General features: G+C 39.2%; 1 protein-coding gene across 4 annotated transcripts in view; it reads right to left on the bottom strand.

The window, feature by feature from the left end:
• The window catches only part of PIAS2 (protein inhibitor of activated STAT 2), an 87,030-nt gene extending 73,166 nt beyond the window's left edge, over positions 1-13,864 (bottom strand). For 3 of the 4 annotated variants that reach the window (XM_044243046.1, XM_044243049.1, XM_044243050.1), the window contains exon 1: positions 13,762-13,864. In XM_044243046.1, coding sequence (XP_044098981.1) covers positions 13,762-13,785 — 24 coding nt within the window. In that variant the 5' untranslated portion in view covers positions 13,786-13,864. The remainder of the gene's footprint in view (positions 1-13,761) is intronic. The other variant, XM_044243047.1, reaches the window with a different exon arrangement.
• Positions 13,865-14,491: the final 627 nt, after the last annotated feature.

Raw genomic sequence — 14,491 nt, 5'->3', positions numbered from 1 at the left:
CACACTGTATGATTCCATTTATATAACATTCTTAGAAAAGATAAAACCATAGAAATGAGAAACAGATGACTGGGTCCAAGATATTAAGGGGATGGGAAGGAAGTGGGTGTGGTGATAAAAATGACAAGAGGGATCCTTATAGTGATGGAAATGGTCTAAATCTTCATTGTGTCAATGTCAATATCCTTGTAGTATTGTTGTGATACTGTTCTAAGGTTTTGCAAGATGTTAGCACTGTGAGAACTTGGTAAAGAGTATGTGAAATCTCTGTACTACTTCTTACAACTGTGAGTAAATTAACAACTTTCTTAATAAAAAGTTTAATTTAAAATTACAAAGACCAAGATTACTAGAGCGGATTAATATTTTTAATCCAATAGCCTGATATTCATAAGAGAGAAAACTAAAAGAACACAAAAATGTAGCGATAGGGAGAATTTTAAAAATCAGGCAAAATTAGTTGACCAAAAGAGAAGATTACAGCTATAATATAAAACAATACTATATAATACAAAGAGCATTCAAAGGCACAAAAAGTTAATAGAGAGTAAAAGCAGGAAAATAAAGCTTAAACTTTCATGTACTACCAACAATTTAAAATATATTTTAGAAATTAGTAAAACTGTAAGAGAAAACTGGGGGAAAAAAATGTTCTTCTAAAAGATTAACATCCAATCTTAACATCCAAGATTAATCTTCTAAAAGATTAACATCCATTAACATCTGCTCTCCAAAAACATACGGAAGATTTAAACAAAATTAACAAGCCTAACTACCAGACATATATAAAACTTTGTGCTTCCAACTGAAAAATCACATTCTCTCTAAGTACAAACAAGAACAAAAACTGACGGCAGTCTTAACAGATTTCAAAAGATCACTATATTACATATCATGCTTCCAAATTACAACACATTTACAAATCAATAATGAAAGAAACTCCCATGTTTGGAAAAAAAAAACTTTTTAAAATAACTCTGAGAACTGACAGTGAAAAACAAAAAAATACTCGCAAGTGGAAAATAATGAAAACACTGCACATCAAAACTTGTGCGATGCAGGGAAAACAATGGAGACCTATGTTAAAACACTGAAAATTAAAAAGGAAGGCATCCAACTTAAGAAATTAGAGAAAGAATTAAAATATGCCCCCAAAAGCACAAATTAAATAAAAAGCAGAAAATAATGAAATGGAGGAAGAATACATTGAAGAGCGTTTAAAAAAAAAAAAAAAATGATCTCTGATAAGTCTTTAAAAAATTGGTAAGCTTTTAGTTTTTGAGAGATCAAGAGAAAAGGCATTAAAAGAAAAAAGACAAAAGGGACATCAACTACAAGTAATACAAAATTAGAGATTAACAATTTAATACCATAAATTCAAGAACATGTATGAAAAAGACAACTAACTTCCTATAAATATATAACCTACCAAAACTGGCTTGAAAATTGAAATCTTATAAGCATAGCAATTGAATCAGTGGTTAAGAGGTATCTCACAAAGAAAACACAGTCACAATTTTGTCAGGGAGTTCTATCACTTAAACAGATCATTCTAATCCTGCATAAATTCTTCCAGAAAAAGAAGAGCATATTTTTTTTAGGTCAATATTACTAATTTTAAGAAGTAAAAATCTTAAATTAACTATCTTCAGTTTGAGTCCAAAAATGAAAAAAGAGACAAATGAGGATTGACTTTATGCTTGAAACACACAAGTTTCACCCCATTAACAGGTTACAAAGGAAAAACATCATCATCTCAAAAAAATGCAGAGAAGGCTTTTGATAAAATTCAATATCAATTCATGACTTTTTTAAATTAGCAAACTAGTAATAGAAAGGAACATCCTTAACCTGAAAAGATTATCTACAATAAACCTACAGCAAGCATCATACTTAACTGTGAAACTTTGAAAGCATTCCCTTTAAAATCAGGAACAAGATCAGGAAGCCCCCATCACCGCTTCTATTCAACACTGTACTGGAGATCCTAGCCAGCACATTAAGACAAGAAAAAGAAAGAAAAAAAAAAAAGCATAAGAATTGGAAAGGAGGAAACAGAGAGGTCATTATTCACAGATAGGTCTGTCTACACAAAAATCCAAAAGAATTCTGATAATTTATCACAATTAGGAGTAGAGCAAGGTTGTTACACAAAGTCAAAACTGTACTTCTATACACCAGCAAGGTAGAAAATATAATTATGAAAAGATACCATTTATGATTTGATACAAAAACAAAGTACCTAAAAATAAATCTAACAAAATATTTGCAATAGCTTAGTTGAAGAAAATTATAAAACTTTATGAAAGACATTGTAAAAGGCCTAAATAAATGGAGATTACAATGTTCACGGTTAAGAAACCTTAGTTCTCTCCAAAATTGTTTATAGATTCAATCCATTTCCCATCAAAATCCCAACAGATCATGCATGTTTCTGTCTGTATAACTTAGAAAAATGATTTTAAAATTACAAAGGATCAAACAGCCAAGAAGTACCCCAAAGAACTACAAGACAAGAAGAGTTGGCCTACTTCTTGTCCCTCAATGATTGAGTGGACTTTGAGACCAACCTTCCCTATGAAAATTTAGAAACTGAAGGTAATGTGAAAAACATCCATTTGAAGAACATGAACCACTATAAAAAGTCTCAAGGACCTGAGACGCCAATGCTGTGAAAAGAAAGGAAGTATAGAAAATGAAGTACAACATTTAATGGCTCTTTTCCCCCGGCAAGTATCTGCCAGTGGAAAAAGGGCAATGGATAGGTGGAGAAGTCAAGATCTTTGAATACACTTATAGGGCTAAGGAAATGAGAAGATTATTTGCAAAATATAACCTGCAAGAGCTGTATCTGGGGTATGTACTGAATTCCTGCAAATTAGCAGGAAAAAGACAGATAAACCAATATAAATGTGGGCAAAAAAATTGGCAAAGTCACAAAAGATATCCAAATGGCCAACAGACATAGTAAAAGGGACTTAACATCATTACCCATTAAGAAAATACAAATTAAAACCACTAAATATTCACTAAAATGTTTAAAAGAGTGGACAAGAAAGAACGTGAAGCAACTGGAACCCTATTTTGCCAGTGGAAGGGAATAAACAAATTACAACAACATGCCAATAAATCTTGCAAACAAACTGAGGGGAAAAGACACAAAAAATATATACACCATACAGTTCCATTTATATAAGTTTCAAAGAACAGACAAAACTTATCTAAGACCAGTATCAAGCCAGTACTATCTTTGAAGAGACCGAGGTTAGTCACTGGGAGGTAACTCTAGGGTCCTGGTGATGTTCTATTCTCTTCATCCACATTTAGTTATATTGAAAAAATTCACCCAGATGTATTCTCATGATCTACATATTTCCTACACAAATGCCCTATATCAACAGAAGTTTGTTTTTGTGGAAGTTGTTACAGAGTTGGGAGTATTAAGACAATGTGATGGTGTTGTCAGTGCAGATTAAAAGATAAGAATCCAGAAAGCACAGACAGATTCAATTATAGAACTATTAAAATTAGTAAGAAAAAAGGTTTTTTAAACCTAGTACAAACATGGACAAAAGACACGAAATAGGTAAGAGAATCTCAGAAGAACTAAGAGAATGTTAATAAGCATAATAAAAGATGCTCACTTTCATAACCAAAGGGAAAAATTAAAAACCATCAAGTGAAATTTTTTACTCAGTCGCAAAAACATTCAGTGTGATCAAAGTGTTAGCAAGAGAAGTAATGAAAACTTCTACATTGTTGGAAAGAGCAAATACTGATACAATCCTTTTTGGAAAATAATCTGACCTCATCCAGTCAGACACACATATCCTTAAATCCCAGCAATTCTACTCCTAGAACTTCTGCAGTGAAACATACAAATATTTACATTAAATGAAATCAATAAAAAATTACAAATAGTGTCAAATCAGTGCAGATTAAGTTTATAGAATTTTTCTTTATTTGCATTTTCAGCATATTCTGTGGTTCAGAAGTTTGGATAAAAAATTTGGGGACCTGTAATAGGAAAAAAAGGAAACTACACAAATTTCCAACAAGAGAAATGATAAACTGGTATTCATACAATGGAAAATTAAAAATGATAATAAACAAAAAAAAATACGGCATCATTCCATTTGTATAAAATTTTTATGTACATAAAAATTTAGACATATAGATATAATATAATTCTGTATGCCTACATAGTGTGGGTAAAATCAGTATGAAAAAGATAGATGGACCAATATAAAAGTGGGCAAAAAAAAATTTGGCAAAGCCAAATACACAAACCATGATTATAATAAGAGAACTGTCTCAAGAGATCTTTTTAAAGGAATTAGCATCCTCAGAGACTTCAAGGTATTTTTCCCCATAAACTGAGAACAAGTTGTTATTGAAAAGAAGAAAAAATAAAGCTTCTACAAACTAAAAATATAATCACTGAAATAAATTCTGAAGAGTTTAAAGACAAAAATCAAGGAAATCCTCAGATACAAACAAATACGTGTCAATCTAGAAGTCCAACTTTCACCCCTGAAGTCTCAAAGAAAACAGAAATGAGGGGGAAAAAGTAATCAAAGAAATAAAAGCTACTCCCCATAACTGAAATGACTCTTAGGGCTAAAATGTTACCCCCACCCCAAGAATGAAAAAAAGGTTTACAACTAGACACATTTCACAAAATACCAAAGATAAAAAGATCACCACAAAAATTTTAAACAAGGTGACTACAAGGATAACTACCAGATTTGTAATGCAACGCTATTAGCAACACTGGTGTTTTAAGTTCCTAGGGCAAAGCTTTCAAAATTCAGTAGGAAAAACTGATTACCAAAATACATAATTCTACATCTAAACCTCCAATCAGGAACAAAGGCAAGTCATTCTCAGACAATGAAGAAATTAGACGTTTATCACATGTCCATACTAAAACAACTACTCAAGATTATATTCCAGGAATATCAAAAATGTAATTTAAAGAAGACAAGGGATTCAAGCAAAAGACCTAATCCAGGTACAATATAATCCCAGGATGACAGCTGTACAGCAGATCTAGAAGGCAAGCTGCCCAAATTTGAAAAGAAAGGTTGAGAGCTCCAGAAAAACCCTTCACCAAGAAAAGTTGAATGGTTACATATGAGAACACACCATAATATTAAATTTAAAAAATAATTTCCATGAATTCTCCTCACTCAAGCAGGACTCTATTACATTTCTCCTTTGAGAAGCACAGGGGTAGTAACAGAAGTTCCTCTACAGTTCCAAGTGATGTGGTTTCACGGTGACTAATATTTCTATCAGGATACATACTACAAAGGGAGGTCCAAAACTCAATTTCTAGAATCCTCCCATAGAAGCACAGAAAAGTTTAGAAGTGTTACACACCATAATATAAATGCTAAAATCTTGACAGTGCAATAAAAAATGAAGGCTGGAAGTAAAGGAAGACTGGAGGTAGACGAAACAAAGGGAAATAGATGGGTACTAAATCCTCTGTGAGACTGGGAACTGAAGATACACTGCCTAAAACTGATAGGTCAAGAAACAGAAGTTTAACTATTAGAAAAAGTTAATAACAGCAAAATTAGGAACAAAAATGTAACTGGTAGAAGACAAAGGTGGCCAGACACAATGAAGAGATGCTCAACATCACTCATCATCAGGAAAATGCAAGTCAAAACTACAATAAGATATCACCTCACACCTCTCAGAATGGCTAAAATCAATAACACAAGAAACAACAGGTGTTGGCAAGTATGTGGTATATGGGGGACCCTCTGACACTCTTAGTCGGAATGCAAACTAGGGCAGCCACTCTGGAAAACAGTATGGAAGTTCCTCAAAAAGATAAAAATAGAACTAATCTACGAATCAGCAGTTGCATTAGGTTTTTGCCCAAAAAATATAAAAATACTAATTCAAAGGAATACATGCAGCCAGTATTCATAGTAGTATTATTTACAATAGCGAAATTACAGAAGCAGTCCAAGTTCCATCAATAGATGAATGGACAAAGACGTGGTGTGCATGTACACAAACACACACACACACACACACATACACACACACACAGGAATATTACTCAGCCATAAAACAGAATGAAATCCTGACACTTGCAATGACAGAGTTGGAGCTAGAGAGTACATGCTAAGCAAAGTAAGTCAGAGAAAAGACACATACCATATGATTTCATTTGTCAATTTAAGAAACAAAACAAACGAGCAAAGGGGAAAGAAAGAGAAACTGGGCAAATCAAGAAACAGACTTTTAACTATATTTAACAGAGGGTTAACAGAGGAGAGCTGGAGAGGGGGGATGGGTGAACTAGGTGATGGGGATTAAAGTGGGCATTTGGGATACGCACTGCCTGATATAAAGAAGCACTGAAATCACTAAATTGTATGCCTGAAACTAGTATAACACTGTACATTAACTGGAATTTAAAACTTTAAAAAAATAATAAAAAGTATAACTAGTACAAATCAGTATGCTAGGAAAAGTGGAAAACATAATGATCTAAACTTCTTATCTACTAGAGTCAAGCAGAAGATACTGCTCAGAGTTTAAAGAAAAATCAAGATACAGAAAAATATGTGGTGTTTTTGAGTTTGGGAACTAGCCTAAAGAGAAAAACTAAAAACAGAAATACCCAAGCATGGTTAAAAGGCAGTTAGCTATATCAGGAGTGAAATCTACTGGGAAAGAAAGGAAAGGCTTTTATTTTTCCTTCTGAATTTTCCTGAATTACCTGCACAGGTATTGCTTTCATTTGGGAAAAACATTGAGGAATGGTGATAAGAATAAAAATTATTATTAAAACCATTTTCCAGGGGCGCCTGAGTGGCTCAGACAATTAAACTTCCAACTCTTGATTTCAGCTCAGGTCATGATCTCAGGGTCTTGAGAACAGGCCCCTACAGCAGCTCCAGTCTCAGCATGGGGCATGCTTGGGATTCTCTCTCTCCATCTGTCTCTGCCTCTCTTTCTGCTCATGCACTTGTACGAGTGCGTGCTCGCGCGCGCGTGCGCACGCTCTCTCTCTCGCTCTCTCAAACTAAAGAAATCTTCAAAGACATAAATAAAAACATTTTCCAGGTTGGTACGCCTGGGTGGCTCAGTCATTTAAGCTTCTGACTCTTGATTTGGCTCAGGTCATGATCTCAGGGTTGTGGGACTGAGCCCTGTGTCAGGCTCTGCACTTAGCATGGAGTGTGGAACCTGCTTAGGATTCGCTCTCCCTTTCCTTCTCTCCCCCCTTGTGTGCACGCATGCATGCATGTGCATGTGTACACACACACACACTTTCAATAAATATATTTTTTTTAATTTTTCCAGGTTAAAGAAAAAGTGAAATAATTTGGCCAAAGTCAGTCAATAACCACGCAAAAACAATTACATTCTGCAATGTAATCAAGAACAGCTTTTACTGACCTATATGAATAATCAAATGGAGTGGTCTGAACGTCCATGTTAGATTTACATTGTTCTCTGCAAAGTCACAAAAACTCTTATTTGTTTCAAACCACTTCTCCAAAAAAAGTCGAGGAAAAAAAGCCACATTACCAGGGGTGGAGGTTCAATGTAAACATTCATAGAGAATAGTTCGGACTATGATACCCATTGATTCCACATATCACTTTTATTTCAACTGTGTAATTTCTTAAATTCAGGTACTTGAAAAAGAAACTAGCTGTAAGGATAACTCAAGGGAGAAAGAATCATACTGCAACAAATAATGTGTGAAAGTGGATATCCATATGCAAAAGAAGTTCAATCCCTACCTCACACCATCAACAAAAATGGATTAACAACCTAAATGTTAAAACTAGAACTACAAATATAAACGCTTATATGAAAACAGACATAAATCTTTATGACACTGGATTAAGCGATGACTTATCAAAATCACAAGCAAGAAAAAATTTATAAATTAAATTTGTCAAAATTAAAAAAAAACTTTTGTGCTTCAAAGTATATTATGGAAAAAGTGAAAAGACAGTCCATAAAAATGAATAAAATATTTGCAAACCATATTATCTGATGAATACTCAAACTTAAAAGAAAGTTTAAAAATGGGCAAAAGATTTGAGTAGACATTTTCCCAAAGAAAATATACAAATACCCAATAAGCAAAAGCAAAGTTACTCAACAACATTAATCACCAGGTAAATGCAAATCAAAACCACAATGAATACCACTTTACACCCATGTGTGTGAGGATATGGAGAAATTAGGACTCTTATAACTACTAGTAGAAATGTAAAATGTAGTAGTTTGGGGAAAGTTTGACAGTTCCCCAAACACTTAAACAGAGTTATCACATGTACCCGATAATGCCATCCCTAGGTAACTACCCAAAATAACCAAAAACATATGTCCACACAAAACTTATACACAGATGAATGTTCATAGTAGTCAAAGAGTACAAACAACCCAAATACACATAAACTCATGAATAAACAAAATGTGGTATACTCCATACAATGGAATATTATTCAGCCATAAAAAGGAAAAAACACTACCACATGCTGCAACATGTACCTTGAAAAGGTTATGTTAAATGAAAGGAGCCAGACAGAAAAGGCCATGTGTATGATTAGATTAAAATAGATTAGATATCTCTATGAAATATCTAAAACAGACAAACCCATAGAGACAAACAGTAGATTACTGGAAGCTGAGGGCTGGATGTAAGAAGGAGGAGTGACTGCAAATGGGTACTTGGTTTCTTCTGGAATGATGAAAATGTTATGGAATGAGATGGTGGTGATGCTTGCACAACTCTGTGAATAGACCAAAGCCATTTTAAAAGGCTGAATTTTATGGTATGTAAATTACATCTCAATAAAAAAAATTTTAAAAATAAAGTAACTAAAATCCAATCCAGAAAAATAAAGGCAAAATGCTAAAAAAAGAAACATCTGAAGAATGTTATATTTAGAACAGTCTTAGAAACGTCTTAGAAAAGACATTCATGGAGGGAGGCCACAGACCTAAGGTACAAACAAATGCAAAGGCATCTACCACAGCTAAGAATACCTTGGTTTACTATTTAAAATTATCCATTTAAGTTAAATACTGAGTTTGGAACGTGCTTTCACAGACAGGATCTCAAGTGAAGTTGTGTCCTGAAATTTCAGTTATGTCCACTCAAGACTTTGAAATCATATGGTAGATTCAGTTACATCTATCTTATTAGTCTATTTCCTCGTCCAATAGTTGAGGAGCATGAGGGATGAAGAACTCTAACCTCACACCTCCCACCCCATTAACTTCCTATTCTCCCTCTCTATCCTAACAGCACCCAAAGCTACCAGAATGGCCAAGTCCTGCTATGTGTAAAGAACCAAACATCCACGCCTTCTAGGCAGAAAATCTTCTGTTATAGAATTACTTAAGACTCAGCATAAAAGCTCTTCTGCATTTGTTTTGCCAGTATCTATTAAGAAAGTTACAATCACTCACTCTCTTTCACTAGCCCACACACTGAGACTGCACACCCATTCACTCTTGTTCTCTGACACACATGGAGATAATAAACGCAATGCACAAAAGGAAGGGGATGAGGAATGCAGGAGAGAAGGAGAGAGAATCTTTAAAGAAAAAAAAAAAAGGTTACCGCAATAGATCCCTCCTCCATCTCCATAATTCAGTGGTGAGAAGTAAGGAGAGTAGATGAACCAGGTTAAATAATAGCAGGAACCTTTTTAAGAACTGCCAAAAGACTGCATCAACAGCCCACAGTATACAATTATGCAACTGGAGGAGTAAAAAAGCCACTCTGGGGGATGCCTGGATAGCTCAGTCAATTAAATGTCCCACTCTTGATTTCGGCTCAGGTTATGATCTCAGGGTCATGAGACTGAGCCCCATGTGGAGCTGTGCACTCATCGGGGAGTCGGCTTGAGATTCTCTCTCCCTCTCCCTTCCACCTGGTCCACCCCGGCACTCGAATGCAAGCTCACTCTCTAAAATAAAACATCATTAAAAAAAAAAAAAAAAGCCACTCTGGTGGCTTTTCTGAACTTCAGAACCCCAACTATTCTGCCTCTGCTCCATCCCTGTGCTTAGCTCTGACAGAGACTATTTTGTAGGGAGAAAGGAGGGTGGCAGTGTCAGAGGTCCCAGTCATCAGACCTTATGAGCTTGTCCCAAGTTAATTCACAACTAGTTAATTTACAAATTAGTTAATTCAGAAACTTCTACCAACATAAAAGCTATATACAACCAACCACTGAATTGAATAATTTCTTCTCCAGCATCTTGAAAGCTCTGAATACATGATGTGTTATCATAATCATCCTTGACTACTCAGGCCACAATTTCCACTTCAGAGAACTTGCTCCTTCCTTCCCCCAACCCATCAAGGTAATCTCATGAGTCAAGTTTTTGTGCTAGGACTCTAAGCTTCTGGCCACAGATGATTAGAATAGAAGAGGACCCTCAGCTAAGCTCAGTCAGATCTTCTCTCTCAGAAGAACTAGATGAAAGGTGTGCTGGTATTCTATTAAAATGAAAGCAGCAAAGTACAGGGTTACCATTTCTGCTATGACCAGACCAGACGTCTAGTATTGGCTTACATAGCAGTCTCAAAAACTAAAATCATCTGGCGACCTCTTAAGGTTCCACAGGAGTTGCCTCATCAAATAACCCCCACCCCCACCCTAAGCTTAAAAAGCAAAGGCACAGAAGTCACCAAAGCACAGTGGGGATGACCTTTCCCAGAATTCCTGACCTCCAGTACAGGAGATGGCATCACCAGCCAGAAGTGACCTGCTCTGGTTATACAAGCCCCCAGGGAGTAGCCCCAAATGATAATGGATAAAGATACTGGAAATCCTCTCAGCAGCAGTATGGGCAGCCAAATATGTGACATCCAGGTCGGCTATTTCCTCTACTGCCAAGTTAGTCAACAAACTAATGCTGGCCATTTTTCCTCGTCCTTCAATTTACTTGACGATCTCTCTGAGCCTCACAGAATATATTCTGAGGCAGACACCATTTAGAATGTCCTGCATGTTTCTTCCTCTTTCCCTCCTTTCTAATTAGATTTTCAGTCAGCTGTCCTGTTTCCCCTCCAGTATTATATATCACATAAGAAGGGCACCGGCTATTTATCATTGTTTAGTACACAGATCCCAGGCTGATGGCTAGCAGCACCACATGAACCTGAAGGAAACTACAGAGGACAGCTTGGACTCTGAAAAGCACGGACTCTAAACCTGGACATCTGAGGTTAAACATCCCAGGTCTTCCAGCTCAAACTGCTGTCAGGTTACTCAATCTGCCTCAATTTCTTCTGACAGTTTTTCTAACAATTCTATTACAATTGTTGTGAGAATCAAACAGGTATGTGAAGTGCTTAGACCAGAACCAGGCATGTAATAACCACTTATATTATAAAGGATATCTATCATGATCATCACTGTCACTGTTTGAAATGAGGGCAGGGCACGGAGACTGTTCATCTTTAAATGTAGAAGATGCTGCTGAGCAGCTAAGGCGAAGACTTGGGTGGATAACTCTTTTCCAGCATCCATTTGCACACCCTTTCCCTCCTCTGAAAAGTCTTCCCAGTCACTCTCTGTTGGGCACCTTATGTGAACTATGAGGGAGGGGCCATCTTCCATCAAGTGCAGGGAGAAGCAAAGACAGCTGATTTACAGAAAGAGATGAAGTGACCCACAAAACAAACTGTAGGGGGCAAGGGTGTGGGGGGAGAGGGAAGGGGGGGAAGGGAGGTGGGGGGAGATAAAAGAGGAGAGTGGAAAAGGGGGAAGGGACAGGTACACCCAAAGAGAAAAACGCTTCTTTGGTTTCCAACCACTTTGCAGTTCCTGGTTCCACCAGAACTTCAGCACTGCCTGCCTTCTCTGCCCTAGACTGGTAAATAAATCCTCCTTTTTTTTTTTTCCTTTTTTTTTTTTTTTTTAAGATTTTATTTATTTATTTGACAGAGAGAGACACAACAAGAGAGGGAACACAAGCAGGGGGAGTGGGAGATGGAGAAGCAGGCTTCCCACAGAGCAGGAAGCCCAGATGGTGCCAGGCTGGATCCCAGGACCCTGGGATCATGACCTGAGCCTAAGGCAGACACCCAACGACTGAGCAAACAGGCGCCCCTTAAATCCTCCCTTTTTATTAAGCTTTGACCAGCAATATTTATAAAAGTGTAATGGAAATCTTGGAAACATTTTCATCAACAAAAAACCTTGGAAGAGAATAAACTATATAGAGATGTTACTATGCAAAATGAAGAGGATACTGCAGGTTAAAAAAAAAATTTTTTTTTTAATTTAATTTCAACATTCAGTCTCCTCAACCAATCCCTGAACCTAATGCATTCATTTATACAGCTGAGGCTCAGGCCTGCTTGTTTCAAAGCTCCACAGGTGTTAAAAAAGCTCTATGCTCTGAGACATTAAAACTCCTACACTTACCAGTATGATTACCCTTTTTACCTACTATCATGGTTCTCTGTATAAACTAATATAGAGCATAAAATGCACTAATGTACCTTCTTTTTGAAACAACAGAAGGGAAAATAGCAGGTATTACGCAAATTATAACCCATTCTCCCTTTAGATCAGAATCATCAATGCGTCCTTTTGCTGAGGTCCACCGTACCAGCCAGGTGAACAGTCAACATCCTTCCCCACTCCAACCCTCGCGGAAAAAAACAATAAATATACAAAAGTGAATATTTTTCCAGATTCTTCTTATTTCAAAAAAGTAACCCTAACACCATACGTCTGTTATGCAAAAGGACTGCCGTTAATTTCAAGTTCACATTCATCTCTACTTTGACTTTTCTTTTAAATCAGGGTTTCCGTCCTTAAATATTCCATTTCTGTCGCCAGTAATTCAGCGATCCATAAAAAATAAAGCCTATTCGTTGACCAACGTTTAGTTTCAATTGAGGACTCTGAAGGTTATCAGCCCAGGGAAAAACATCTTTTCCGTTCTACCCCCAGCACACCCATTGTCAAGCCTCCACTATACAAAGATATCAACAATAAAGTTGTGACCTTGTTCTCAGACTAGAAAGAAAAATGCTTTCCCTCGAGCAAAAACGAGTTCACAAACAAACCTCATGACAACACGGCCTTTGCGGGTGTCTTACCACAGCACTGAGAAAATATCAAGGTTTAAGGTCGATTATTAAAGGCAGCGCTCCCCAAAGACCACGCTTCTCTTCAAGAGGAAGCACTGGTAGGAGAAAAGGGCCTTTCTTGTGACAGATCTCACTAAACGGTAGCATCAGCCATAAGAGAGAGGATTACTAAACGCAACTTCACGTTTCAGAAAACAGGCTCCCACCAAGTGAGTAACGTGTAGACTTCTGAATCGCCACACACACACACACACACACACACACACCCCATGAAGGTGGAAAAGCAAATCACGCTTCCCACCTCAGCCCTTACACAAGAAAGTCGGGTCCCCACGAGCCCCTCCCGACGGCGGCCCCCGCCCCACGCCAGGTGTGCGGACCCTGCGCTGGACCCACCGGCCGCTCGCCGGGGCCCCAGGCCTGCCGCCCCCGCGCGGCCCAGGCGTCCTCCGCCGCCTGGCTCCCCTCCCCCGCCCGCGACGGCCCGGGCGAGCGCCCTCTTGCACTCGGGCCGGGGCTCCCGGCTCCGACAACCGGTCCCAGCGAAACAAGAAGGTGGCCGCCGGCGACGCTGCGGCTTCCCCGCCTCCCCTCCCCTCCCCCGCGGCCTCTACTCCCCACTCCCGCACTCCCGCGCCCCCGCTTACCCTCAACTCCTCGAAATCCGCCATTTTACACCACTCGCGGGCGCCGCCGCCGATGCCGCCACAGCACCCCCTCCCGCTGCCGCCAACGACGCCGCCGCCACCACGGCCGCCGCCGCCGCCGCCTCCAGCACCATCCTGCACTGGGCGCCGCTGAAGACGCCGCGGCCGCCGCCGCCGCCGCCGCTGCCGCCGGACCTCTCACGTGACCGGCGCGGGAGCTCCGCCCCCAGCGCGCGCGGGCCCCGCCCTCCGGCGCCCACCCGGCCCACCCGGCCCACACGGCCCACTACCTTCCGCCCACGTCTTCCGCCCGGGCTCGCCGCGCGCCGCGTTCGCTGCGCGTCGGCTCCCGCCCTCTCCCGCGGCCTGCCGGCCTCCCGCACGCCTTTAGGCGTCGGGCCTGTGACGGTGCCCTCCGTCCCGCGCGGCGCCTGCCTCCCCTGGAAGCGCCGGCGCGACTGCAGCGTTACCCGCTGGCCTGGAGGAGGGCCTGGCCCGGGGGAGCGGCGAAGACGACGAAGAGGTGGCCGGGACTCCTGACAGCAACATTTCGGGAAAATTCTAACGGTGCTCTTCCACACGGTGGCTGTAGCTGGAGGAAAGCAGCCGCACATAAAACCATCCCCAGAGTAGTGGCGGAACAATCTAAATGTGGGTGTTGGGTAAGCTATTGTTCCGATCTAATGGAGCAGGATGGGTGAGACCTCTTTGGTTTGGGAATATCGTCCAC

This window comes from Neovison vison, chromosome 3 (assembly GCF_020171115.1).
Source record: "Neovison vison isolate M4711 chromosome 3, ASM_NN_V1, whole genome shotgun sequence".
Taxonomy (NCBI): domain Eukaryota; kingdom Metazoa; phylum Chordata; class Mammalia; order Carnivora; family Mustelidae; genus Neogale; species Neogale vison.
Note: the sequence above shows the minus strand (reverse complement) of the source record. Positions and strands in the feature narration are given on the sequence as shown.